We start from the raw sequence: 26,363 nt of genomic DNA, 5'->3' as shown, positions 1-26,363 counted from the left end.
GCAAAAGTAGGTTTACAGTTAAGTACACAAAAGTTTATTCGTGTATTATTGTTTATTGTATTACAACACTAATCCTACTTTTGCCAGCTCCTATATAATCTTAGGCAAGTTACTTGGCATTGCTGTCCTATGGGAGGATGACAATTATAGTCCCACTTTATAGGAATGCTCTATGTATTAAATGGGATAATATAAATGAAGGGCTAGGCACAGTGCCTGGCATGTAATAGACCATTAGTGGACAATTATTTGCGTGCAGGTCTTCTCAATCAATAACTCCCAAACACTACTTCACAGATAATCATTACCTGCAGTTCAGGAAAATCACAGAAGCCACTTTCCTGAATTCAATTCAGGTGTCGTGATCGAGGTGAGAACCAGAATCTGGAGCATTAGCAACAGGTTTTTCAGGATATTTGCTTTCAGAAGCAGCTGTCTCATTCCATTACCTTTAGCCAGCAGTAAAGCCTGTGTCCGCCCACTTTCCCCACAGCTCAGTACAGAGCTGGGCCTGTTTCTCACGCCTCCCGCTGCACTTTCCCAGGAGCTGGCTTCTCAACTAAAAATTTCAGGTGGAAATACTTGCAAGCAAACTCCATTCTCTTATTTCTAATCCTCAAGAGGCTCAATATTCTCTTTGCCCACTTCTTCCCAGATCCCCTTGGCTCTGGGCAACAGTATAAAGGTGAGAACAAAGTCTCCACCCCAAGGATAGAAGGCAAAGTCTGACAGAGGGGTAGGAGTCAGCCAATGCAGTCTTTTTATCCTTGTTCCAAGGTGAAGAACTTTTTCAAAGCATTTGCATTTTCTTTTTTCTAGGCCTGGCCCCAGGACCAGCAGCACTGTAGCACTTTTTTTGAGAGAAACATCGATTTGTTGTTCCACTTATTTATGCCTCCATTGGTTGATTCTTGTGTGTGCCCTGACCAGGGATCGAACCTCTCTAACATTGGCGTAGCAGGATGACGCTCTAACCCACTGAGCTACCCAGCCAGGGCAAAACATTTTCATGTTCAAAAGGTGGTTATTTCCAGGTAGTAGGACATAGGTATTTAGCATTTTTTAAATGATTTTCTGCATTTTCCCAACTGTCTACAATGACTATTATCTTTCGTATACGATTCTTTGGGGTCTTCTCTAATTTCAAAGCAGTTTGTGCTCAATGCAAAAAACTTGGGAAGCCTCCTTAATCACATCATGTGAAGATAACAGCTGTTAACATTTTGGCATATGTCTTTCCAGACTTTTTCCTATGTAGAGATGCTTCATTTTTGTGATCTGGGGAAAAAAGTAAACATTTAAGAGACAAAGCCTTGGGTCTTTAGTCTTCAATTTTATTTCTGTTTTTAAAGAGCATCTAACAGTGTGGAAATGTTCCTAACAGCAGGGGCCACCCATGCACTCCCCCAGCCAGGACTGGGGTCCAGGCTCCAGTAACTCCTGCTCACCCACATCAGCTATTAGGCGTTTTCTCTCCATCTCTGGAGACCTGGGACAGAAGAGGGTCTCCAATTGGAGGAAACATTGGGACTAAGGGATGCTGTGAGGATTGGGCTCAGACACAGCTGCCTTTGTTAGCCTTAGGATATTGGGGATCTGGTAGCATGCTCAGACACACTATAAGAGGGCATGGAGAGGGGCTCCTGGTCTCCTCTCTGGCCTCACTCATTCCTGGGCAAGCCCTACAGCACCCCTTCTTGCTAGGCTCAGGGCACTGCCTGTAGAAATTGGGCAAACTGTAGCCTGTGGTTATCCAGTATGCCTTGCTGTAACCTGGTCAGCTGCACTTTACTTCTGGCCGAAGCAGGGTTGGTAAGCAGGAAGGTGACCTGAGAGTGTCCCACTGCCTCCTACCATAGGGCTTAGGTCCTGACTGTACCAACCCCGCACTCTCACCTAGAGGGGGACAACGCAATGGTATCTCTTTGTGAGGAGGGGCAAACCTGGGCCTCCAGGCCAGAAACACCTCAATGCCTGCACTTCAGCAGGAGAGGCAGCTCAGTCAGGAGAGTACTAGTAGGGGCCCACAGGGCGAGATATACTCTCCTCCAACTCCTTTCCACACCCATGGTAACCATGGAAACATAACCACCCCCTCCTGCCAGCTGCCTGGGTTTAGACAACCAGGCCTGGCCCACCTCCACCCAGCCAAGGCCTAAACTGAGGAGACCAGACTGGCCACAGAGTGGCTGCAGGAAGAACTGGGATTGGGTGGTTTGGTCAGTCCAGACTTCCAGCACAGCTGGGGAAGACTACCACAGGAGCCTCCACCCTTTGCTGCCTGGGCTGGGGTCAGATGGGGCGAGGTTAGCCAGCAGAGCCAGCCGCAGGGCCCCGGGTGCCCTCTGCCTGGGGCTAACAGCTACTGTGGGGCAGTAGCCCTTGCTGCAGCAGCAGAAGCCTCTGGGACTCGTTGAGGGGGCTTTCTGGCTGCTGCTCCTCCTGCCTGGGCTGCTCAGCTAGCCCTCCAGGGCTGAGGATGTACCGATAGTCACTGGGGGTGCCCCCCACTGCCCCTATGCCACTGCCATTCTCAGCCCCGCTACCGGCCTGGTCCCCACCAGGCAACTCCAGGCTCCCTTCCTCAGCAGGCTCCTCCGCTCCCTCAAGGTTGATGTACAAGGGGTCCCGGCTGGTGGACAGCACAGACAGGTGGCCCAGAATGGTTTCCAGCTCCATTCGCAGGCAGGTGAAGCTTGGGCGCTGCTTGGGGTCGGCACTCCAGCACTGATACATGAGCTCATACCTGGGCAGACAGAGGGTGAGGGGAGGTGGTGAGGAGCCAGAAGAAGGGGAAAGGGTGGTCCTTCCCTCAAAAGCATACAAAACCAGGATCTTAAAAAAATTTATTTAACAGCTTCATATAGCCCTAGCTGGTTTGGCTCAGTCAATAGAGCATCGGCCTGCAGACTGAAGGGTCCAGGGTTCGATTCCGGTCAGGGGCATGTAACTTGGTTGCGGGCTCCTCCCCGACCCGGGCCCTGGGGGAGGGGCTCATGCGAGAGGCAACCAATCGATGTGTTTATCTCACACTGATATTTCTCTCGGTCTTTCCCCCTCTCTCCCACTCTCGCTAAAAATCAATGGAAAAATATCCTTGGGTGAGGAGTAAAAACAAACAAATAAAAACACCTTCATGTATAGGGCTTACCACGTGTCAGGAACTCTTCTAAGTAGTTTATATTTATTATTTAATTATCACAACAACCCTATGAAATAAGTGATCCTCCTTTACCAATGTGGAAATTGGGGCTCAGAGAGGTTAAGAACCTTGACAAAGGTCACACAGGTAGAAAGTAATGAAGCTGCAATTGGAAGCCAGGTGGGTTGGCCCCAGAGTCCCTCCTATTCAGTCTTGGGAGGAAGTACTAGGAGTGTTTTTGTCTTGTAGAACACAGCCAGGAATGTAGATTGGGCAGCCACCATTTTGTCCTAAATCCTCACCCATTCAGGCAGTCTTAAATCTCTTTGTTCGTGAATACCTTTGAAAAAAGCTTCCCGCCCTCTTCCCCAGGCAGGAACACTTTTGACACACAATTTCAGGAACCTTACAGATTCCCTGAGGCCTTAGCCTGTTCCTAGGGCATGCCTCAGGCTGAGGAGAAAATAAAAGAAAAAACTAATGGGAAGGGGCTGAGACCAGATTAGTCAGAGACAACAAATGCCTGATTCTCTGGTTGTTTCCACAATAAAAGTTCCAAACACTCCCCACACACCAGCCTTCCTGACAGGGCCCCCAATGATGGGGGAAATCATGCCAGACACCGAGTAGGCCGTGGGAATGGTCCAGGGCCATGGGTCCGTGGCCAGGCTGGGACACATTGTCAGAGCTGTGCTAGGAGCCAACTGGCGCCTGTCCACCAGGCTGCTGGTGGGAGGCCAGCATCCGCCCACCCTCTATTGACAACAGGAGCTCCAGTCCCGGAGACGAAGCCAGGGACTGGTCCGCACTGCCCAGCACACTCTCTGCAGCTCCAGAGGCCTAGGCAGGCTGCAGCCAAAGGGCGACCCGACCTTCCTGCCCCAGCCATGCCCTGAGCTCTGCTGAATGAATAGGGGGGTAGGGCCGGGTTCATGACTCAGATTTCTCTCTTACACACAGTGCAGGCTCAGGGCACTTCGAACCCACTGCCCTCGAGAAAGAGGACCTCGCCATTCAGGCTGAGCCTTCCTCTACCTGTCCACATTCGTGGACTGCTAGAGGTCCAATTCCACAGCAAGAAATAGAGGTAATCCTCCTCTACTCCTACGAGGAAAAGACTATTTTTAACCCCATTTTGTAGATGAGGGACTGGGGTTGAAGAGGTTAAGTAATATGATCAAAGTCACACAGCTATTAAGTGGATGAATTGAGGCTTGAACTTAGACCTCTGTCATTTCAGAATATGTGCTTCTTAAACATGACGCTATGACTTGTCTGCTCTAGTGTTATTCCCTCACCCCATGCAAGCCAGGGTCTTCCTGGGCCCCCAGAGGACCATTCACTAGTACCCGTGGGAGGGAGTCCCTTCACTCCCTCAAGAGGCCAAGACAAGAAAGGAACCCAACCTTCCCCCAGCAAGGAATGTGAGAGACTAAGCAGTTTTTCCTTGCCCCTGTGCAGCCCTCTCTGGGGGGAGGGAGGGCTCGCTCGGCCAGGAGCTTTCCTCAGACGGGCTGGGAGGGGTGGGGGAGGAAGCGACAGGGAAACCTGCACTGCTGCTCAGTCCTGTAACTTCTGCCTTCAGGGCTCCTGGTTCTTCCTGGAAACTGGAGAAAGCAGAGTAACAGAGAAAGGCTAGAGCAAGAAAGATGAGATGGGCCTTAACCGGTTTGGCTCAGTGGATAGAGCGTCGCCTGGGGACTGAAGGGTCCCTGGTTCAAATCCGGTCAAGGGCATGTACCTTGGTTGCGGGCACATCCCCAGTGGGGAGTGTGCAGGAGGCAGCTGAATTGACGTTTTTCTCTCATTGATGTTTCTAACTCTCTATCCCTCTCCCTTCCTCTCTGTAAAAAAAATCAATAAAAAATATATATATATTTTTTTAAAAGAAATATGAGATGGGAAAGGAGAAAAGAAAGGAAACAGAGGGGTGGTATATAAAAAAGAAGTTTAGGGTAAAGGTCAGTCTTCCCTGAACAACAAGGACATTTCCAAAAAAAAAAAGAAGAAGAAAAGATCTAATTGAGGTTCTGAGCTGCCACTGGCCCAGCAGCTGTGATGGTAGCCATCAGCTGAAACCCCAAATTCCCGTTTCTTCCAGAATCCCCTTCCCGGGGCACTTACACATCCTCCATACAGTCCGGAGGCTGTTTCAGGCGGTTCCCGCCGATGAGGTAGTTGTAAATCTCAGCGTTCTCGATGCCAGCATATGGCGTCTGTCCACGAGTCATGATCTCCCACATGGTCACCCCAAAGGCCCACTGGGAAAGAATGGGGATAGGAGGAGAGGTGTCACTAGGCTTCCTGAGCCAGGCAGAGCCCTGAGGCAAGCACTCCTTGGGGCTCAGGAGTCTCATACAAGCCAACCAAGGCCCAGAGCGCTGACCTGGCTGGGCCCTTGAGGATCCGAAAGGTCCACCCATACACTAGTCCATACCACTTGTGTTACCACTGAGCCTCACTGTGCCACCATACCCACCACGTCACTGTGCACCGTATACAGGTTGTCGGCCAGGCTCTCCAGGGCCAGCCACTTGACAGGCAATTTGGAGGCACAGCCCTGACGATAATAATCCCCGCTATAGATCTTCCGAGAGAGTCCAAAGTCGGCCACACACACGGTCATGTCTTCTGCCAGCCTGTGAGGAGGATGGAAGGGTGGAGTCATGCTGGCAGCCTTACCAAAGCCAGGGCATCTTTGTTCCCAAGCTGACTCCTTGCATAGCAGTTACTGCCCCAGGCAAGAGCTGCCCATTAGCCAGCACTAGCCACTCTCTCCCACTCCCGAGCCCTGGAATTCACATACATGCAATTCCGAGCAGCCAGGTCTCGGTGAATAAAGTTCCGTGAGCTCAGGTACTCCATGCCACAGGCAATGTCCACCATGAACCGAATCAGGGTCTGCAGGGGCAGGTTCTGGTGGGCAGACAGAGCAAGCTCAGGTTGGATCCGTCCAGCCAGCCAGGGCAGGATAAATGGGGATCCGTGGCCAGAAAGCCTAGACTACCCTTGGAATCACTTAAAGGAAGGGGAAAGAGGGGCTTCCCAAAGCAAGGAAGCTTTGGCAAACCTTCCAGAGCGCCCAGGAGTCAAGACTCCCCCGATCTGGGGCTTCACAGGTCTCTTCTCCTAGAAAAGTCCTTGCCCAGCCTAAAATTCCCAGCAAGCATAAGAAGACTCAAACTCAGAGCCCACCTTCTCCCAACCAGTTCAATTGGCCCTCCCCATCCAGACAACCTCTTCCCCAGGGTCTTTGTCCCTTTCTAACTCCTGGCCACTTCCACCCCAGGCACTCACAAAGGGGTTCTCCCCAATCCGGGAGGCAAGCAGGAAGGCGTGCAGGTCCCCGTGCTTCATGAAGGGCAGGATGACCATGGGGATGGGGAGACGGCCTTTGGCCCTGCTCCGGAGGCTGACCCCTGGGAAGAAGGGAGAGTCGGGAGCGGGACACATAATCGTCAAAGGATGGCTCAGGTGTCTGCATGAGCCCTTCCCTGCTGGGTCCTATCTCTAGCCCTGACTCTGCTACCTCCTTCCCCACAAGTTCCACACTGGCCTGGTGACCACCTAGGATGAACTGTGGCTGCCCCCAGATCTCTGGAGCATCTTCTTTGTCTTCCTCCTTCATGTGCAGACCTTTGGTGCAGGACCTGGAGTCTGATCAAATTTCAGCCAGGACCTCCTGGCTATTTTGCCATCTGCTCACTAACCAGGTGAGTCTGAACTTCTCTCCCACAGGCTGCCCTCCCGCCTAATTGTGTATCTGCCTCCCCTGAGAAGCTCACCAACAAGCTTGGCCACATGTGGGTGGTCAAACTCCTTCATGCAAGCAGCTTCCCTGAGGAACTCTTCAATGTCGCTCGAGGCAATGATGTCAGCTGGGAGAAAAGGATGGGAGGGAGGGATTGAGGAAGATATGGCCCCCGTTCTGACCCAAGGCTCCTAGGCCTTGTCCTTCAGATGTCCTGGGCTTCCCAGGGGCCCATGAAACAGTCTGGCCATGAGCAGGAGAAACCCTGCTACAGGAGTGGTGCTACCTAAGTTTCTCCACTTGCTAATGCCTTTCATTGGACAGCCCAGCAGCTCAACCAACCACAGCCTTCATCACTCTGAGTGAGCCCAGAGTACAGTCACCGCTGACAGCAGAGAGCAAAGGCTGAGGCATGAATGTGTGTGGGTTCATGTCTGTGAATTATTCACGCGGCATCCCAGTTAGTGCTAACTCCTCTGGGAAAGTCTAAGGGCCCAGCAGAGCCTGCTTCGGGATCAGCCACCCTTCCACCCTCCCACGTGATGCCTTCACTCCCCATGCACTATTCTCCACTCACCTTTCAGCATCTTTACAGCCACTTTCACAAAGGAGCCATCCTCCTGCTTCAACTGGGCCTCCCGCACTGAACCAAACTCCCCTACAAACCAATCCAAATTACGGTGAGTCCCCTCAGCCTCCTGTCCTCCACCCCATCCCTCCCAGGTGACCCTCTATGGCAGAGGTCCTCAAACTTTTTAAATAGGGGGCCAGTTCACTGTCCCTCAAACCGTTGGAGGGCCGGACTATAGTTTAAAAAAACACACACAACTATGAACAAATTCCTATGCACACTGCACATATCTTATTTTGAAGTAAAAAAACAAAACGGCAAAAACACCCGGCGGGCCGGATAAATGTCCTCGGCGGGCCGCATGTGGCCCGCGGGCCGTAGTTTGAGGACGCCTGCTCTATAGGGATACAAACTCGTTAGACTCTGGGGCCATCGGCAGAGGCTCCCTCTTCCACAGCCAAAGCAATGTATGCTCGGAGTGACTCCTCATCAGCACTCCTCGTCCCCAGCTACCATTCCCTCAAGAATCCCACACTCAGGAGTTTATAAGCATCTCCTGTTTATAGGAGCCAACCCAAATCCACACCCTCAAAGTGATGGGAGCAACCAAGCATACCCAGACACGGTAACCTCCACTCACGCCAACCCCTGCCCAGACCCAAATACCTTTGCCCAACATCCGGCCCAGGGTGAACTGCTGCTCCGGGATGAGCACATCCTCCAGTTTGTCCTTCAGTTCATCACTGATGCCCAAGCTGTCCACTGTTGGGGGTGGGGGTGGTGAGAAAGGAGAGGGACCTCTCTGGTTCCTGATCCCAAACCCAGCGTGCCTCCTACACCCGACTCCACCCCCGGAGCAGACATGAGCTCTCCCACAGCTAGAATGACAGTCTCCACAGGGGTAAGGTCTGCATGTCTTTTCCATACTGTGTCCTTGGCACTCACCAAGGTTCAGACATATAGGCCAAATTAATGAGTTAGTAAAAGGAATACAGATAGGGGCACACGATAGCCCATTCTTCCCTCGAATGATTCCCACCACTCACATGTGGCCTCAATGCGTTCAGGCCTTTCCCGATTGAAGGACCGGGCTGCCCGGAAGTGGACAGCTGGCTCCCCTCCGGCCATGACACTGTCAAAGGCTTGCCTAAAGGGAAACCCAGGACTTGGGGTCAGCTCCAAGGTCCGCAGTCATCACCTTCCTCTCCCTGTGTCCCGACCTCTTACCCAAAACGTGTCTCCTTCCGCCTCTTTCGAAGCAGGATGAGAGCCAGGGCAGCAGCCGTCACCAGGGCTGTCAGCACACCCAGGACCACAGGCACCCAGGATGTGCGGCTATGCGGAGGGCCTTGCTGGCCTGTGGGAGACAGAGGCATGAGGTAGGCTGACACCAAGGAGTCCCTTTAAAACTTTCTGATGATTACCATCTGGCGTGGTCAAGAGATTCCCTTAAATCAGTGGTCAGCAAACTCATTAGTCAACAGAGCCAAATATCAACAGTACAACGATTGAAATTTCTTTTGAGAGCCAAATTTTTTAAACTTAAACTATATAGGTAGGTACATTGTCATTAACTTAATTAGGGTACGTGGTATTTTGTGGAAAAGCCACACTCAAGGGGCCAAAGAGCCGCATGTGGCTCGCGAACCGCGGTTTGCCGAACACTGCCTTAAATCAATTAAGGACCTGAGTAGAAAAAGGCTCCAAAGGAAGACCTGAGAGTTCCTACCCTGTGAGTGACAGGCCCTGGCTATTGGGACCTACAGCACAACCAGAGAAGGAGAGCTAGTTTAAATGTCAACCGTAGCCTCAGCTGCTTGACTCTGAGTCTTTGGGGCTATTGGGAGGTAAGGTGCTGCCAGCCTCCTGGGGTGCCCTTGAGAGCCCTCATCCTGTCCCCTCTCTACAGGCCTCACCTGCATGGTCATGAGAAGAGACCACCAGTGGCTGACTCCAGGGCCCACAGCCAACTGCATTGGAGACGCACACACGCACAACCAGGTCCTTCTGAGGATCCCAGACTGTCAAGTTGGCCCAGGTCCCTTCCACTATCAGTTCACCCTGCAGCCAAGAAAAGCCCCCATCCCACACTGAGGCAGAGGAAAAGGCCTCCCACTGGGGCCGCGGGCAGAAAAAGGTCTCGCTAGGAACATGGGAGCCTAGGGCCACTGCTGGACGTTATCACATTCCTGCTCCAGGCTGCAGAGGCCTCTCCTGAACACAAACAAGGCTCAGTCCCTGGAATGCAGGGGTGGGGGTGGGAGGGAACTGGGCTGCGGATAAAAAGGCCTTATCTGTGCCCTCCCCCCAGTTTGTGAAGAAATGTGCTTCCTGCTTTACATACAAAGTAGCCAATGGATGCAACCCTAACAGGAAACATAATCCAATAAGAAATGCAGCCTGTAGGGGAAGATGGGAGGAGCAGGCTCCCTGGGGTGGGGGGAGGCCCAGCCCACTACGCCCAGGCCTACCCAAGGACAGCCATTCTGAAGCCAAAGGCCGTAGAGCCCTCAGGGGCGACTCTGTACACCTAGAGAGTGGAGGCTTCGGTCTTGTTCCCTTACCTGGGTTCCGTTGTCTTGAACCCAGGACAGTTTATAGGGTCCCAGAGGGCTTTCGAGAGGGCCCTCAGGGATCACTTCTTCCCACTCCAGGATGAGACCTGAGTCTGTGCGGATGGCATGGAGGTTCTGGGGAGCGCTGGCTGGGGCTGTACCCAAAAAGAGAAGGTTGCTAAGAGCCCCGCCCTTCCCACCATCACGGTCCCATGCAGGCGGACGGAGCCACCTCCCACAAACTAAACAGTTAAGAGATCAGCAGGTGGGGGAAGAGCTTGTCTCCCAGTTCTGACTGCTTCACCCATGTCCTGGGGAGGAGGGTTTAGCAAGGGCAGCACCCCTGCTAGGCAGGGTGTTCCTCTGACTACGCCCCCGTCACAGTCCAGCCAGCCTCCTTGCATTGCTAAAGAGCTCCAAACAAGTTCCCGCCATGGGGTCTTTGCACTCATTGTGCCCGCTTCCTGCAGTGGTATTTCCCCCAGCATGGCTCCTTCCTTACCAATTCCTAAACCATCCTGGGCACTCTCTTCATCTGATCTTATCTACTTTGCTCATCTGTTCCACTCACTAGAACTAGAGCTGCATGGGATGGGGGTAAGATTTATCTAGTTCATAAGTTTGCTGCTGGCACTCAGTGTTTGCCAACTGGTGCATAAAGCTCGCTCTCAGGGAGCTCCTCTCCCAGGCAACTCCATCCAGAACTGGAGCTGACAGGGACCTTCCCCCACTCCAGCCCTGACCAGCCACTCTGCTCAGGACGTCCCTTACCCAGACCCTTTGTCCGAAAGGGCACCCAGTCAGCATATGGAGAAGGCCCCAAGGCATTGGCACAGCGCACCCTGAGGCTGTAGTTGGTAGCAGGTGCCAGGTCACGGAGAAGGCAGGTAAAAGGTGGCACAGGGACCACGACAGCCAGGACCTCCCAGCCTCCTGGGGCCTGTGTCACCTATAGAAAAGCAGAAAACTAATAATGTAGAGGCAGACAAAAGATGGGATAGGTATGCGTATGTGGTGGGGAGACTTGAGCCAATGCCTCCTCTAAGTCCATCAGGCAAACACTTGTAACCCACTCCTTCCCACCAGCCCCCCTCTAATAACACACCAGGTTCCACACCGCCTGCCATGCCTTTGCAAATGCTGTTCCCTTTGTTTAGAATGACCTGCTCTTCCTAGCAAAGTCCAACTCATCCTTTAAGACAACTCAGATACCACTTTCTCTGTGAAAGCCTTTCCCAACGACTCCAGAAAATTCACGCCCCTTTGTTTTCGGTGCACAACTTGGTTAGAGTAGTTACCACTTATTGGTATGCCAGCCAGCTCACAATCTCAGAGCTTCTCAAGGGCAGAGTAGCTGGGAGCCTAGGGACATCGTGAACCAGGCCTTCACCTCCCATTTTGGGAGCCCATGGCAACAGTACAAATGGAGATCCATATGGCTAAATATTTAAATGTTATAAATCAGCCCTGACTGGTTTGGCTCAGTGGATAGAGCGTTGGCCTGCGGACTGAAGGGTCCCAGGTTCGATTCTGGTCAAAGGCATGTACCTTGGTTGCGGGCACATCCCCAATGGGGGGTGTGCAAGAGGCAACTGATGGATGCTTCTCTCTCTCATCGATGTTTCTAGCTCTCTATCCCTCTTCCTTCCTCTCTGTGAAAAATCAATAAAATATATATATTTAAAAATAAATGTTATAAATCAGCTAACAAATTATTAAATAAAATATTTCTTAATATATTGACAAACAAAGCTTCAAATCAACCTGGAAGGTCAGGTTTGCATTTATAATCCTCCAAACCCTTGGACTCCCAAGTCAGAATGTAGTGGCCCAAGGTCTGTTCCATGAGGGGTGTCATGTGCATGGGTGTGGAAATACGGCCTGCATACCCATCCCCCCATAAATGACTGCCCTTTGGACATGGAGGTGCACATACCATACCCGCCCAAGGATGCAGCAAGGAAGAGGCCCACACAGGTCCGGGAGCAGACTTGCCATAAGACAAGAAATCCTGAGGGTCTAGAGTACGTATGATATGGGGAGAGGAGGAGTTGTCCTCATGATCTGGATAGGCATGTCCCACTTGCCCAGGAGGAAGGGGTGACGGGGTGCAGCTAAAGGAGGGCCAGAGTGGGGTCCTCTAAATGGTGGAGCCTAGAGCAAGGGCCTCTCCTGGGGGAACTGCCTCAAACAGTTTCAACGGTGCTCATTACCTTTAAAAAAAAAAATAATTTTATTTATTTACTTATTTTGTTAATCCTCACCCAAGGATATTTTTTCCATTGATTTTTAGGGAGAGTAGGAGAGAGAAAGGCAGAGAGAAGCATGGATGTGAGAGAAACACATTGATTGGTTGCCTCCTGCAAGAGCCCCGACCAGGACCTGGGCCGGGAAGGAGCACCGCAATCGAACCCGGGACCCTTTGGTCAGCAGGCTGACGCTCCATCCACTGAACCAAACTGGCTAGGGCTCATTACCTTTTGCGTAAACATCTGAAAATAAACCTGAATCACCTCTTGTTTTCAGTATCACCTTACCCAGGTTTTTCACTCTCTGAGGCTTAGAATCCCTCCTAGTCCCCTTGTTCTCTTTGGCATGATTTAGGGGGTGAGGCATGAGAGTGCAGGTATCAGATAAATCAAAGGTTTGGGTTTTCGTCAACATAAGAAAAACCCTTCCAGACACCCCAAATCTACTCCAGTGATTTGCTTTCCAGCCTGAAGAATGCATGAATTTCAGCCAACCTGCAGAGTCACCTGGTTGCCAGAGCACCCTATGATAACAGGTAAGGGAACAGCGCTTGACTGGAGCTGGAGGCCAAGCCCCATGGGCAAGTCTAGCATATCTAATGTGATACCACTGTCCACAAAGTGCCACCAAGGTGGCCAGAATGAACTCAGCATGGCCAGGAGAGCCTGTCCCACCCTCTCAGTTTACCTGGACTGTACAGGATTGAAGCACAGCTCTGCCATCAGCACCTGGCGTCCAGGCCACACTAGCATTGCTGCTGGAGAGCTTTGTCACGGTGATGTTGAAGGGGGCTGCAGGCAGTGCTGTGGATGGGAACTCAGAGTCAGTGCCCTAGAGTTCGGTGCCCAGGAAGGAAGGATATGAGAGAAGGGGACAAAAGGTATGGGAGTCGAGCCTTGAGTCCCTCCCTAGAATCTGCCCCTCTTAAACTCGGCATTCCCAGGACCACAGTAATAGACAAGCCAAGCAACCAGCAGGAGACAGATGCTCATACCCAGGAGTGTGCCTAGGCTGTGGAGAGAGGCTACCTCTCCCTGAATTAGGGGCTCTGTCTGATCAAGGAAAAGGATAAGATAGTGGTGGTGGGGGGTGGGGAATGAGGCCTTGGGAGAGCAAGTCACTGCAGCCACAGCCCATTCCCTCCCTCTGTGCAAACCAGCCCTTTGGGTCTCCTCTATCATCCTGCCAGGCTGTTTTCCCCTCCCCCACTCCCGCCACACGGGGCGGGCAGAAACAAGGTTGGGCATGAGCCTTGACCATCTCCTGCTGGCTCCCTCTCTCCCTCCTCCCAAGCGCTCTGCTTCAAGATGGGAAATCTGCTGTGACGTCAGGTTTCTATTCTCATTTCAGCCTCAGCAGGGTCTCAGGTGCTCCCACAAGGAATGGAGCTATGCCAATTAACCCCTCATCCTCAGATCCCAGCAGGACTGAGAAGAGCTGGAACACCAAATGATTCTGTCTTCCCCCACGGGGGCGGGGGTGGGGGGGGTGGGGGGCGGGGAATGATAATGAAAATGCCCCTGCCTCACCTACCCCTCTCCCACCAGTCCTCCTACCTTGAAGACGAACCGTGGCTGGGCGGGAAGAGGCCAGGCCTTTCCGGTTGTGAGCTTCACAGGAGAACACAGTGCTCTGGGTCACCCCTGGGGCCAGAAAACCTCAGTCAGCTCCCTCCCACCGGCCAAGCAGCGACTCCCATTCAGTCTGGGATTGGGGAAGGTGGATACTTAGGCTACAGATCTTAATAGACTAGAAGTCCCTCCAGCTAAAGGAAGGGGCTAGATAGTGGGGTACGGCAGAAGGAGCAGGGACTTTGGAGTTTTATGAGCCTGGGTATAAATCCAAAGGCTGGGGCTCTGTCTTCTCATCTCCCTAATGGGAGAACTGTGAGAACCAAATGACGTCAAGTGCAGAGCACACAGTAAGCACTTGAGAAATGCTATACCATCCCTCCCACCTCCAGCCCAGCTCCCGAAGACAGCACAAAACTGCCTCCCTTTTCTGGTCACTCCTTTATTGCACATTCCAGAGCCCCTCTCTGTTTGCTCTGCCTGTCACTGCTGTATTTGCAGATGCTTTGCCTTGCGATAGTTCTCAGCTCCTTAGGCAGGTGTCTTGTCTCTAATTTCTTGGGGGCTGGACAGATGGTTTCTATTTCTCTTGTTTCCCCTCCATCCCCTGTGGTGCCTAGCAGTGTGGCATGAGGAGTAGGAGTTCAGGGAGTGCTTATTATCAGGCTGGCTGCCTGAGGGTCCCAACCACCCACACCTAGAGAGAACAGAAACCCAACCTCCCTTCTAATCTGCTCCAACCCAGCATCTCCTAAACAAGACCTGCCCTTGTTTCCAACAGGTCCTGCAGTCCACCTTGTCTCAAGATGCAGATTGCTAAGGGACTTAGCCGATCAGAGCCTGCCCCGGCAGAGGAGAGAGGGTAGGTGAGGCAGGGCATTTCCTGCCAGTACATGACACCAAGCTCAGACAACAATCTCTTCTGGCCCGTTCAAGCCTCTACCAGAAACATTTTCACAGATAAGTGAGCCTCACAAGCATGTGAGGTATGTGCCCAAGGACCAGGTGGATGTGCAGGTGTGGTTGCCACAGGTTAACTGTGTGGAGGTATGCACAGATACAGTTGTTTAGGGAAACCATGCAAGGGCCATTAGGAGAGGATGCGCTGTATTTTTGTGCTGGCCTCCCCTCCCCATTTTCCTTCCCCCTGCCATTCCCTACTCGGCAGCCTGAGACTAGTCTTCTAGGCACGTCTGCCAGACACTCCTCCTAGCTCTGCGTGGGCTAGTTCCTGGCTCCATTTCTTGGGAGGAGTGAGGGGTGGAGGAAGAATGGGTGCCCCTGTTCCCTCCCAATTCATCTCCCAGGGCCAGCTGTGCACAGCCTGCGCCATGGTGAGCCAGGGAAAGAGGCTCCAGCATCCTCCTTCGGCACACACAGCAGGATCACCACTAATCTGCCCACCCAGCTGGCCTGGCACACCTGACTAATGAGCTTAGCAATGGTGCAGCTCACATACCCAGGCACCAGGGTTTGCTCCGGACACTCACAATAGCAAACAGTGATTGAAGCAGATTTGAAGTCCGCCAGCCCCGCCACCCCGGCTCAGAAGTCCTCCTGAGGCTGCTCACCTGTTACGTTTAAAACAGAAGGAGAGGGAAAAGGTCCCCCAATCTTTGTGCCTCCTCTCCACCAGATAATGGTAACAGGTTCAGGGGGACCCACAGCCTCACAAGACAGTTGGAAAGAGGCATTGGGTGGTACTGCCAGATCTTTCGGCTCCACGGTGAAAAATGGCACACCTAGGGAGAAAAGGAGCATGGGAGTGAGCCTTGCCACCTCTCAGCTTCCAACTGCCCAAACCACAAGTTTGCTCTTTGAAGCCCTCACTGCATAAGGTCCCCCAGGCCCTTACGGTTGGGTCTACTGTACAACAGGAACCTAGCTTGACAGTAGCTCTTCTTTGACCCCCCCCTTAGGAGTATTGTTTATGCTGTCCCCTTGGGCATGGCAGATTCTCCCTTCCCAGACCTTCTCTGACAGTCCCTCTCTGAGCAAGAAAGGGGGCAGCGGGTGGGGAGCTGGGAGAAGGGCAAAAAGGGAGAAGTGGGCGGGAGCTTGAGCTGAGTTCTGCTGGCAGGACCCAGATCCAGTTCAGAGCCCTTTGTTACTTTCTTAGTCACTTTGTTTTCCTGGGCTGAAAAGCTCTGAGCTCCCACAGCTGCGGATCCTTCCTCCCCTCCCCCTGCTCTCCCCCTGCTGCCCTGGCCACTTGGCAGAACAGGGTCCAGCCCCAGATGGGTGCTTGAGGCTGTTGTTCAGGCAACTGAAACTGACTTGCATCCCATAAGTGGTGAGTCCTAGTTGCCCCTTTGGTTCTCAAATACCCAGATTCCAGTGGGTATGATCTTGCGATGTATGTAGGGGGCGGGCCTGGAGCCTGGTACAGTCAGGCAGCTTTCTTCCACTGAGCTTTCTTCTCCAGAGTTGTGGTCACCAGCAGACAGCCACGTGCCCCCTCACCTTCTACCGTGAGCCACACTGGTGGGGAGATCTCAGTTTTGCCCCCATCTTCCACCTCGCACCAGTACCGGCCGGCATCAGAACGCTCCACTGACTTCAGGCTGTGGAGACAGGACACCAGGCTCACCTCCCAAGGTCAAGGGGGGCAGCTCTGCTGGGCAGACTCAATGGGCTCAGCCTGCCCTTACCTCTGGAAGTTTCCACAGGTGGCCAAATAAAGAAACCACAGACCTCTGGGCATCATCAGCTTTGCCCCCAGCTCCCAGTGTCCCCAGGCTGGCATCCCACACCTTCCCCCACAGTCCTGCACCTGAGGAAGCCGATCCAGTGCTGCTCGCTGACTGAGACGTACATCTGATTCAAGCCCTGGACCATAGCCCCGTCCTTCATCCACAGTATGTCAGGATCCTCCATCCCCTCCACACTGCAGTTGAGACTCACCGGCTGCCCCTGAGACACTGTCAGCTTCACCGGGGCTCCCATGAGCTTCAGGCCTGTGAGATGGGAAGGAGGAATGTTCAGCCCACTTGAGAGGTCCCCCGTCTCTGGACATGTCCCCATCCTCTTCTAGAACCTAGCTCGTGTCAGGGGGCTCGTTCCCAGCCAGTGGCTAAGGCAGCAGAGGCAGGGCAGTGTGGAAGGGACTTAGACCTGGGCTGCGGGAAGGGGCATGACAGACTCTCCATTTCTGCCACTGCCAGGTTCCCCCCATCGCTAAGGAAGTGATCTCTTCCCCATACCTCCCCCAAACCAAAAAGAAGTCAAGCCAGGCTGAAACAGCGGGGCGTTCCCACATACCTGGGGCAGGTACTGCCCTGTGACTGACGGCTGTACCCAGCCAGTACAACAGGCAACCAGTTCTCCACCCAAGATGTCAGCCCAGACCTGCACTGCAGCTGCACCCCCCTCCCCGTACCCCACCCAGGGAAATGAAAGGAGGCTGAAGGAGGGAAGGAGGGAAGGAGGGGGTGCTCCCCTGAAGTGGAGAACATATGGCTGCAAAACCACGTCAGATCAAACACATGGCAGCCTTCCTGGCAGCCGCCTGCTCTATTAATACCTGAATGTGTGCAGGGGTGAGTGCTAGGAAGGTAGGAGGTAGAAGGGAGGGGGTGGGGGCCTGAATGGGGAGCCCGAGACCCCTGAACTACTGTCAGACCAACAGAAGCCGCCCTCGGAACACTACCCTGTGTGCGTGCGCGTGCACGCGCACCGCCTGGTGTTTTTAAGCAGAGAAGGGCAGGTGAACTATCTGCATGTCTGAAATCCAGTCCTGCCTCTTCCTGCCCTTTGCTGTGTGACTCTGGACAAATCCTAAACTCTCCGAGACACACACCTTCCAGATACTTGTCACTCTTTCACTTCCCTTCCCTGAGAGGCTGAGTGCGGTCTCAAGAGAAGGTGCCAGCTGGGTGCCTGCCGCTCTGGCCTGTTTCTTCCTTAACCCCTCATCTGTCAGGACCAGCCACAGGACGGGAAGGCCGGCCTCACACACCCACACACGGGCAGCAGTCCCAGGGGTGTGTGGTGTAAACTTGGGGATCCGGAGTGCCGCAAGGAACACTCCGGTGACTGTCAAATGCCTCCGTGGCTATTTGGGAACACAGGGCTAACCCCCAAAAGACTAGCCACCGTGTCCCAGCCATCGCCTCCAACAATCCCGGCTTCGGAAGCCCCGTGGGCACAGGAACTAGAGTGTGCCCTGCCATTGCCTGCGACCCGGCACCCTCACAGCCCCTGCACAGAAGTGGTGCCTCCTGGGTGCTCAGCCCCAGCCCCTGCCGTTTCGGAGAGAGACCCTGGTGTGTGGGGTGGGCAGGATGGGGGTCCCCAGAACTGGGCGGGGAGAGCAAACAACTGGGAACATGGAGGTGGGAAAATCCGGGTGCAAACGCCCCCGCTCACCACACAGCCCCACTCCTCTCCTTCCCACCCCACCCGAGGAGCCCCGGGCGAGAGAAAGTTGGGGGTGGGAGCCCCGAGATCCAACAGCGAACACACCGCTCCGCCCCAGCCCCAGCCCCCCAGCCTAGGCCTTCCAGCGGGGTCCCCCCACCCAAATCTCTGGCCCGCCCAGGCCCGGGCTCCGACCCCGGCCGCGCCCCCCGCAGCCCCCGCGCCCCGCCGCCTCCCGGGCCAGCCCCTACCTTCGGCCACGGGCTCGGGGAGCAGCAGAGCGGCCAGACCCGCCAGCAGCGGCAGCGGCGGGAGCCCCGACCGCCCCATGCTCCGCCTCAGCGCCATCGGCGGCGACGGCGCACCATGCCGGGCCGGGCCCGCGAGCGGCCAGGGAGGAGGGAGGAGGGAGGAGGAGGAGGAGGGGGAGAGGAGGGTCCCGGGGGCGGGGGCCGGCCGGGGAGGCGGGGCCGGAGCCCGAGGCGCCGAGACCCGCGCCCGGGGAGAGTCGCGGCGGCCTCCGTCAGCAGCGCGGGGTCGCCGGGGCTGCTCCTGGGCCACCGCGCTCCTTCCACGGCCGTCGCCGCCGTCGCCGCCGCCGCTGATTCATGTTCCTGGAGCCGCCGCCTCCTCCCCAGCCTCCCGCCCGCAGCCGGAGCTGGTACCGCCCCCCCGCGGGCCCCGGGCGGCTCGCTCCCAGCGCCAACCAGGCGGTTGCCATCCCGGTCTCCGGCCTCCGGCCGATCCGCACCCACCCATCTCCCCGGCCCTGGCCAGCACCCCCGGCCCCAGCTACCCCAGGGCCGAACCCGAGGATCTGACGGGTCCCCTGGATGGGCACGCCAGCCACGCCCCTCCTTTCCAAAAATACACTCCAGAAGCGTTTCAAACCCCAAACTCCAGATCCTTCCCCTGAAAACCTTGCTAGAAGCCTCTACCACATCCCAACTTTTGTCCAGACTCTGATTCCGAATCCCAGCACCGGCCTCTCGGGACATAAAGCATCTCCATGCCCTGACACTTCCAGCCACCAGCCCTCTCCCCCCACATTGTCGTGACTCAGGTGACTCAGAGCTCCCACCGCAGGATCTCCTAGAACCCCTTCGTGCTGCTTCCAGGAGCCTTTCACCCACATTCCCCAGTTCATGCTCCCCTTCCCTCCGCTTTACCTCCGAGACCTTGGAGTTTTCCAAGCTCTTCTTGGTAAGCCTCGGGTTTCACCTGCTGTGCCAAAGCCCAGGAGCCCACCTCTTGCCATTCTTCCTAGTTGCTTCCTCAGCTTCTAGCTACCCCCCCCTCCCCAGGGCATGTTATGAAAGTTGGCTGTATTATTACAATATCCAATAAAACATTAGTTATTACTAATAGGACACCTTGCACACAGTAGGCACTCTGTAACTAAATAGGCAGATGCCTGTTAAATCATTTCCTCAGAGCGTGGCCTGTCCCACAACCAGTAATCACTGGGGCGGCTGTGCCCACGGACATCCTGTCGGGCAGATGCAGAACTGGTTCCAGATCCAGGTGACCAAGTGTTCCCCTCCCCTTGCCCTTGCCTCTACTTGGGCCCTGGGGAGGGCCCGGCCACTTAGTCCCCTGTTTTTCCGCAGCCTCATCGGATCTTTCCAGGGATTCGCCTTCTGAGCAGCCGGACCCTGCCTCTTCCTCACGTGGCCCCATTAGTGCTTGTTTGTTAATGACGGCGGTAACAGCCGTGCTGGAGGCAGCCTCGGACCCCGTTGGGGGCGCCCCCGGGCGGCAGCACGGGGAGAGACTCCCGAAACCTGTCTGTTGGATCGCAGGGGCCGAGTCTTCGGTTTAGCTGAGCACTCTACCGATTTTCTTGGACACTGTGGGTTGGCTCCAGGACCCTTTCTTAAAGGAAAAAAAAAAAAAAAAATTGTTCGGTTCCAGAATCCACAGATTCTGAGCTTGGGCCGAGGCGTATCAGGGCAGGCAGGCAACAGTCTGGGACTGAAACCAGATTCGCAAGGGCCGCCCTACGGCAATGTGGCGGCTGCCGTCCTGCACTTGATTGAGTCCTGTCACTTCTCAGGGCTCTCTCCCCCACCCCTCCTCTCCTGGGGACGACAGACTTGCAGCGGCAGGAAGCCTCCCTTTATTGACTCTGACTGATGTTGGAAAGACCCTTCCTAGAGAATGTTAAACCCGAGCCCAAACCCAGCCTTCCGCTTCCTTCACTCCCCGCATCCCCTCCCCGCCATTTCCTGAACTCTGACAGAGAATCCCAGCCCGAGGGCCATCATTTCCTACCCGTCAAAATGGGCTTCTCAGACATGTCATGGATGTCATTGCATTCTTTACTCGGAGCCTTAAGCTGCAGACCGGAGGCACATCACTGTCACCCTCCAGCAGCACACTTCCCATGTGGGGCCAGGAGCCCTGCGTTCCTGCTTCCTCTGCCCCTACTTCAGAATCCCTCTCAATCCTCAGTATTTCTACTTGCAGGGTAGGGCAGACTATAGGGCCCTGATCTTCAGGGTTCCCAGATCCAGTAGGGTGCTTGCCTTCCTGAGCCCTCACACCCATTCTTCTTACCTATCGTGTCTCTCTCTCTCTCTCTCTCTCTCTCTCTCTCTCTCTCTCTCTCTCTGGTATAGAACATACTTTAAGAGTATGCAAGCAGGTGTGATTTTGTGGGAGAGGTGTGTAGGTGGGTGAGAGGGTGTGCATTGTGATATATGAGGGAAGGTGTGCATTTATGCAAACTCTAAATGTGACTGACACTTTGTGGGTGGATGGGAGAAAGTGTGTGTGTGTGTGTGTGTGTGTGTGTGTGTGTGAGAGAGAGAGAGAGAGAGAGAGAGAGAGAGAGAGAGAGAGACTGGAGGAGGTTGGCTGCCTATGCCTGCAAAAATCTCCCTTCCTTCCTTTCATAAACGCATTGCTTGGAAGGAAACTAATCAAATCAACAGGAAATGTATTTGACCTAATGCAGGAGCAGCTGTCCCAGCAATTCCTGTCCTCAGAACAGAACAGGGGCCAGCTATGATCTCTCCCTGGGGAGTAAGAAGGGGCTGCAAGGGAGAGGAAGGGCCCAACAGTCCTTATACACAGGGCTAGGTGAACCCTGGCATTTCCTTACTCAGGTGAATTAAGTATCTGCCCACTCTCTGCCTTCTCAGGAAGCAGCTGCTTCTTCGTTTTTCAGAGTTTGGGGTGGGGGCGGGGACAGTACACCAAGAGGATACCAAGGTGAGCCATGGAGTCCTGGTAGTTTCCCCAGCCCTATGATCCAGGACCTAGTCTTTCCCAACTACTGGTTAAAGAGGTGAGAGTTGGGAAGTTTCACTTAAGGAATGGGGCAGGCCACAGACTATGTTCCTCATCATCTTAGAGAAACAGGGAATCTGTGCCTGTGGGGCTAGGAGGACAACGACCTGCAGGTGTGATTCCAGGGGTGGTGGGGACTGTTGCTGCGCCTGCTAAATACACCTTGCCTGAAATTCCTAAGCCAAAAACAATGCCACCCCTTGCCAAAGATGAAGCAGAAAGGTAACTTCCTAGAAGAAAACAGACTTTGATTTATAATCATATGGGGACTTTCAAATAATCAGATTTCACCCCAAAAGCAGATTTAGGAAGTAGGAAGAGAGCAATAAGTTTGGGGTTTCTGAACCAGCAGATGAGTCCAAATGTGTGAAAGAACAAAATTTGTCCTCTTCAAAATTTCACGTAGGGATGGCAGAGTTTCACCTAAAGAGGAAGTGTTTCATGTGTGAGTGTGAGTGTAAGTGTGTGTCTGTGTGTCTAAATGCCCCATATCTGGCCCTGGCCGGTGTGGCTCAGTTGGTTGGCCTGTTGCCAGTACACCAAAAGGTGGCAAGTTTGATTCCTGGTCAGAGCACATAGCCAGATTTGGGGTTTGATCCTGGTCTGGGCGCCTACAGGAGGCAATTCGATGTTTCTCTCTCTCTCTCCTTTCCTCGCTCTCAAATCAATAAAAATATCCTCGGGTAAGGATTTTAAAAAATATATCTGACTGTCTGTATTTCTCTTTTTGACTTGGCCCTCTTTAACTGCAGCCTGGCAACTGAAGCACTTCTGACTCTATTTTTATAAAAAATGTTATTATAGAATATTTTTTAAAGTTTTTATTTATTGATTTGAGAGAAAGAGAAACATCGATTTGTTGTTCCACCCATTCACGCACTCACAGGTTGATTCCTGCACGTGTCCTGAACAAAGATCGGGCCTGAAAGCTTAGCAGCTCAGGAGGACACACCAACCTACTGAGCTACATGGCCAGGACTTGCTGGAGTTTTTAAAAGCAAATCTTAGCTACATAATTTCAGCTGTATACATATATACATATATTTCCATTGTTAGCTGAGAAGGGTCAAAAAGGAAAACACCCCCATGGCAATAAGCATATCACCCAAATCTTTGTTTCTAATACCATTTTCTAATAAAAGGAACCAAAAGTTGCCCTAACCAGTTTGGTCAGTCAATAGAGCGTTGGCCTGAGGACTGAAGGGTCCTGGGTTTGATTGCAGTCAAGGGCACATACCTCCGTGGCAGGCTCGATTCCTGGCCCTGGTTGGGGCACTTCCTTACTTTCTGGAACTATAAAATGCTCCAGGCTCGATTTGTCTATTTCCTGTCCCAATCCTAGAATCAGCCATTTTCCCAAGGACTCTTGGTTTCTTTTGTTGTTGTTGTTGTTGTTAATCCTCACCCAAGGATATTTTTTCCACTGATTTTTTAGACAGAGTGGAAGGGAGGGGGAGAGACAGAGAGAGAGAAACATGGATGTGAGACACATCGATTGGTTGCCTCCATATGTGCCCCAACCAGGGCCCAGGGATCTAGCCTGCAATCGAGGTACATGACATTGACCGGAATCGAACCCAGGACCATTCAGTCCGAGGGTCAACACTCTATCCACTGAGCCAAACTGGCTAGGGCCAGGTTCAATTTTTTGGCATGAAGCTTTTTGAGGAAATGTTTTGTACTGTACTTGCAATTGTATCACATCAGGAGGACTTTTAAAACTGAGAACAGTGATACAAGGAAAGGCCTAGGGCAGTGGTCGGCAAACCGCGGCTCGCGAGCCACATGCGGCTCTTTGGCTCCTTGAGTGTGGCTCTTCCACAAAATACCACGGGCGGGCGCGCACGTACAGTGCGATTGAAACTCCGTGGCCCAGGCGCAGAAGTTGGTTTGCGGCCTGGGCGAGTCTATTTTGAAGAAGTGGCGTTAGAACACTCAAGGGGCCAAAGAGCTGCATGTGGCTTGTGAGCCGCCGTTTGCCGACCACTGGCCTAGGCCCTAGGGTAACAGGAGAGGGGCCAGGTGGAGAAATGAGCATAAGCTGGGCTGCTTTGTATTCCTTTAAGTTAATTTGTCCTTGAGTGTGGTTGGCAAATGGCATTAATTGGGTTTCTGCTATCTATCTCCCTGAGTGGGGTGATTTAAGCTACTAGGTGTGCCGGTTAATAGTACGGATTTTGTAATCAAAGAAAACACCATAATTTCAAGAGAAACATCAAAAGTGCTTTATTCAAAATGATGTCCATCACTAGCTACACATTTCCCCTATATTTCAGGTAATTTGTAGATACTGTCCCAATAGAACTTTTCTTGTGTTTTTTTAAAATATATTTTTTATTGATTTTTTACAGAGAGGAAGGGAGAGGGATAGAGAGTCAGAAACATCGATCACCTGCCTCCTGCACACCTCCTACTGGGGATGTGCCCACAACCAAGGTACATGCCCTTGACCAGAATCGAACTTGGGACCTTTCAGTCCGCAGGCCAACGTTCTACCACTGAGCTAAACCAGTCAGGGCAGAACTTTTCTTGTTTTGAGGCAAACCATTCAGAGACCCAATTTTCACTTCTTCGTATGTTTTGAAGTGCTGCTCGGAAAGTGCGTGTGCCATCGATCAGAAAAGTGGTAATCTGAAAGAGCAAGGTCTGGTGAATATGGCGGGTGGGTTAATACTTCCTTAACTGGTTTTGAAGTGTGTGATGGTGCTTCATCACGAAGCAAAATTACTTTGCCGTGTCTTCTGGCCCATTCTGATCATATTACGATCAAAGTGTGGTTCAAATTGATTATTTGTTGACGGTAGTGATAAGTATTAACAGTTTCACCTGGTTTTAGAAGCTCATAATACACTACACCTTCCTGATCCCACCAAACACAGAGCATTGTCTTCTTTCCGAAGCGATTTGGCCTTGCTGTCGATGTTGATGGTTGACCTGGATCAACCCATGATTTTGTGTGTTTGGGATTCTCAAAATAAATCCACTTTTCATCGCCAGTCACAATTCGATGCAAAAAAGACTTTCTTTCGGGTGTTGAAGCAACATTTTACTGATGACTTTTTGGTTTTCCATTTGTCTTTGGTTCAGTTGATGTGGCACCCATTTTCTTTCCTTTAAAATCTTTCCCATTGCTTGTAAACAATCGGAAATTGTTTGCTGAGCAAAGTTTAATCTTTCTGCAAGTTGTTTTTGAGTTTGACACTCATCTTCATCCAATAATGCTTGTAATTGTTGGTCTTCTAACTTGGTTGGTTGACCTGGACATTCTTTGTCTTTCACATAGAAATCATCACTTTTAAAGCATTTAAACCAGCGTTCACAAGTATCTTGAGATGGAGCATGTTCACCAAAAGCTTCCCAAAGTATACGATAACATTTAGCAGCACTTTATTTCAAAATAAAATAATGAATTAAAACTTCCCGCAAATGCTCTTTTTTTTTGGCACGAAATTTGACATTTTTAAGCCTAAAAATATCTATGATGTTAACACCTTCAGCAAATTTGACATATGAAATTTTGAAGCTTGTTGTCAATACAATAAAATAGCATACATATCAAATCGCATATATATCAACATATGTGTAACTCCATCTATTGAAAAAAATCCGCATTATTAACCGGTACACCTAGTTCTATAGCATACCTGAAAACATGTTGGAAATGCAAATTCTTGGATCCTATTCCAGACCTACTAAATCAGAAACTTTTAAGGATGAGGCCCAGCAATCTGTTTTAACAAGCCCTCCAGGTGATTGGTGCCTGCTGAAGTCTGAAAACCACTGGACTATTTATTGGCTGCCCTAAGATGGCCTTCAATCAAGCAATGACTTACTAAGGTCCTAAGTGCATGGCAATATGCTGGGTGTTGAGTGTTATGGAAAAGAAGGCCCGCCCTAGCTGGTTTGGCTCAATGGATAGAGCATCAGCCTGAGGACTGAAGGGTCCCAGGTTTGATTCTGGCCAAGGGCACATGCCTGGGTTGTGGGCTCGATCCCCAGTAGGGGGCATGCAGGAGGCAGCTAATCAATGATTCTCTCTCATCATTGATGTTTCTATCTCTCTCTTCCTCTCCCCTCCTCTCTAAAATCAATAAAATATATTTAAAAAATATATTTTTTAAAAAGAAGGCCTGATGCCCCTAAGGAACTCACAGTCTATTCAAGAGAACAAGACACATGCTAGTTATAGTTGATATTTAGTAGTGCTTCCCAACATGTCACACAAGTGGTACAGATGGAATGTTCCAAGAAAAGTTCAGTGATTGGCCAGGTTGGCCAAGGTTTTAGAGTTGACTCCAGCTAGGCCTTAAAAGAAGAGAAAGGAAATAGATCCAGAGACATAGAAGCACAGAACAGACTGCGGAATCTCAGAGGGAAGACAGGGGAGGGTGGGTGGGTGGGAAGAGATCAACCAAAAAACTTGTACGCATATATACATAACCCATGGACACAGACAATAGGGTGGTGAAGGCCTGGGGCTGGGGGTGAGGACAGGCTAGGGGGGGGGGGGGGGCGGGGAACCTATGTAATACTTTCAACAATAAAGATTTAATTTTTTAAAAAAAGAAGAAGAAGAGAAAGGCCCTGGCCATTGTGGCTCAGTTGGCTGAGCATCACCCTGTGCACCTAAAAGTTGCCCATTCAATTCTGGGTAAGGGCACATGCCAGGGTTGCAGGCTTGATCCCCAGTGGGGGTGTGCAGGAGGTAGGCGATGGATGTTTCACTCTCACGTCGATGTTTCTCTCCCTCTCTTTCTCCCTTCCTTTCTCTAAAAATCAATTTAAAGAAAAGAAGAAGAAAGACTTTGGGATAGGGTGGAAGGGAAAACAAGATCTCCAGAAAGGGGCACTGGCATGCACAAAGGCAGAA

At 52.3% G+C, this 26,363-nt stretch overlaps 1 protein-coding gene and 1 pseudogene across 3 annotated transcripts in view; one reads left to right on the top strand and one right to left on the bottom strand.

The window, feature by feature from the left end:
- The window catches only part of LOC307097903 (ribosomal RNA processing protein 36 homolog), a 415,062-nt pseudogene that overhangs the window by 85,069 nt on the left and 303,630 nt on the right, over nt 1-26,363 (top strand). The gene's annotated exons all lie outside the window — the stretch shown is intronic.
- On the bottom strand, nt 1,321-18,799 carry TYRO3 (TYRO3 protein tyrosine kinase). 2 transcript variants are annotated; one of them, XM_079769253.1, is made up of 19 exons: nt 18,451-18,799; nt 16,614-16,797; nt 16,304-16,404; nt 15,412-15,582; nt 13,826-13,912; nt 12,957-13,072; nt 10,791-10,968; nt 10,029-10,174; nt 9,381-9,525; nt 8,692-8,821; nt 8,511-8,611; nt 8,131-8,226; nt 7,471-7,551; nt 6,928-7,020; nt 6,440-6,561; nt 5,949-6,058; nt 5,622-5,781; nt 5,267-5,403; nt 1,321-2,746 (listed from the first exon to the last, which is right to left on the bottom strand). In XM_079769253.1, the coding sequence occupies exons 1-19, from the start codon at nt 18,545-18,547 to the stop codon at nt 2,356-2,358; spliced, it is 2,646 nt and encodes an 881-aa protein (XP_079625379.1). In that variant the 5' UTR covers nt 18,548-18,799; the 3' UTR covers nt 1,321-2,355. The 2 variants fall into 2 exon arrangements, with proteins under 2 accessions (XP_079625379.1, XP_079625380.1); XM_079769254.1 differs by lacking the exons at nt 9,381-9,525; nt 10,029-10,174.

This window comes from Cnephaeus nilssonii (genome assembly GCF_951640355.1).
Source record: "Cnephaeus nilssonii genome assembly, chromosome: 4".
Classification (NCBI taxonomy): domain Eukaryota; kingdom Metazoa; phylum Chordata; class Mammalia; order Chiroptera; family Vespertilionidae; genus Cnephaeus; species Cnephaeus nilssonii.
This window is presented reverse-complemented; position numbering and strand designations above follow the sequence as displayed.

What these genes read in the sequence shown, in the direction of transcription:
- TYRO3 (XM_079769253.1), bottom strand. Translation starts at nt 18,547, where the DNA reads ATGGCGCTGAGGCGGAGCATGGGGCGGTCGGGGCTCCCGCCGCTGCCG. An exon ending in AGCCACGGTTCGTCTTCAAG is followed by an intron (nt 13,073 to 13,825) that starts GTAGGAGGACTG and finishes TCCCATCCACAG; the next exon opens with CACTGCCTGCAGCCCCCTTC. An exon ending in GGATTGGGGAGAACCCCTTT is followed by an intron (nt 6,059 to 6,439) that starts GTGAGTGCCTGG and finishes TCTGCCCACCAG; the next exon opens with AACCTGCCCCTGCAGACCCT.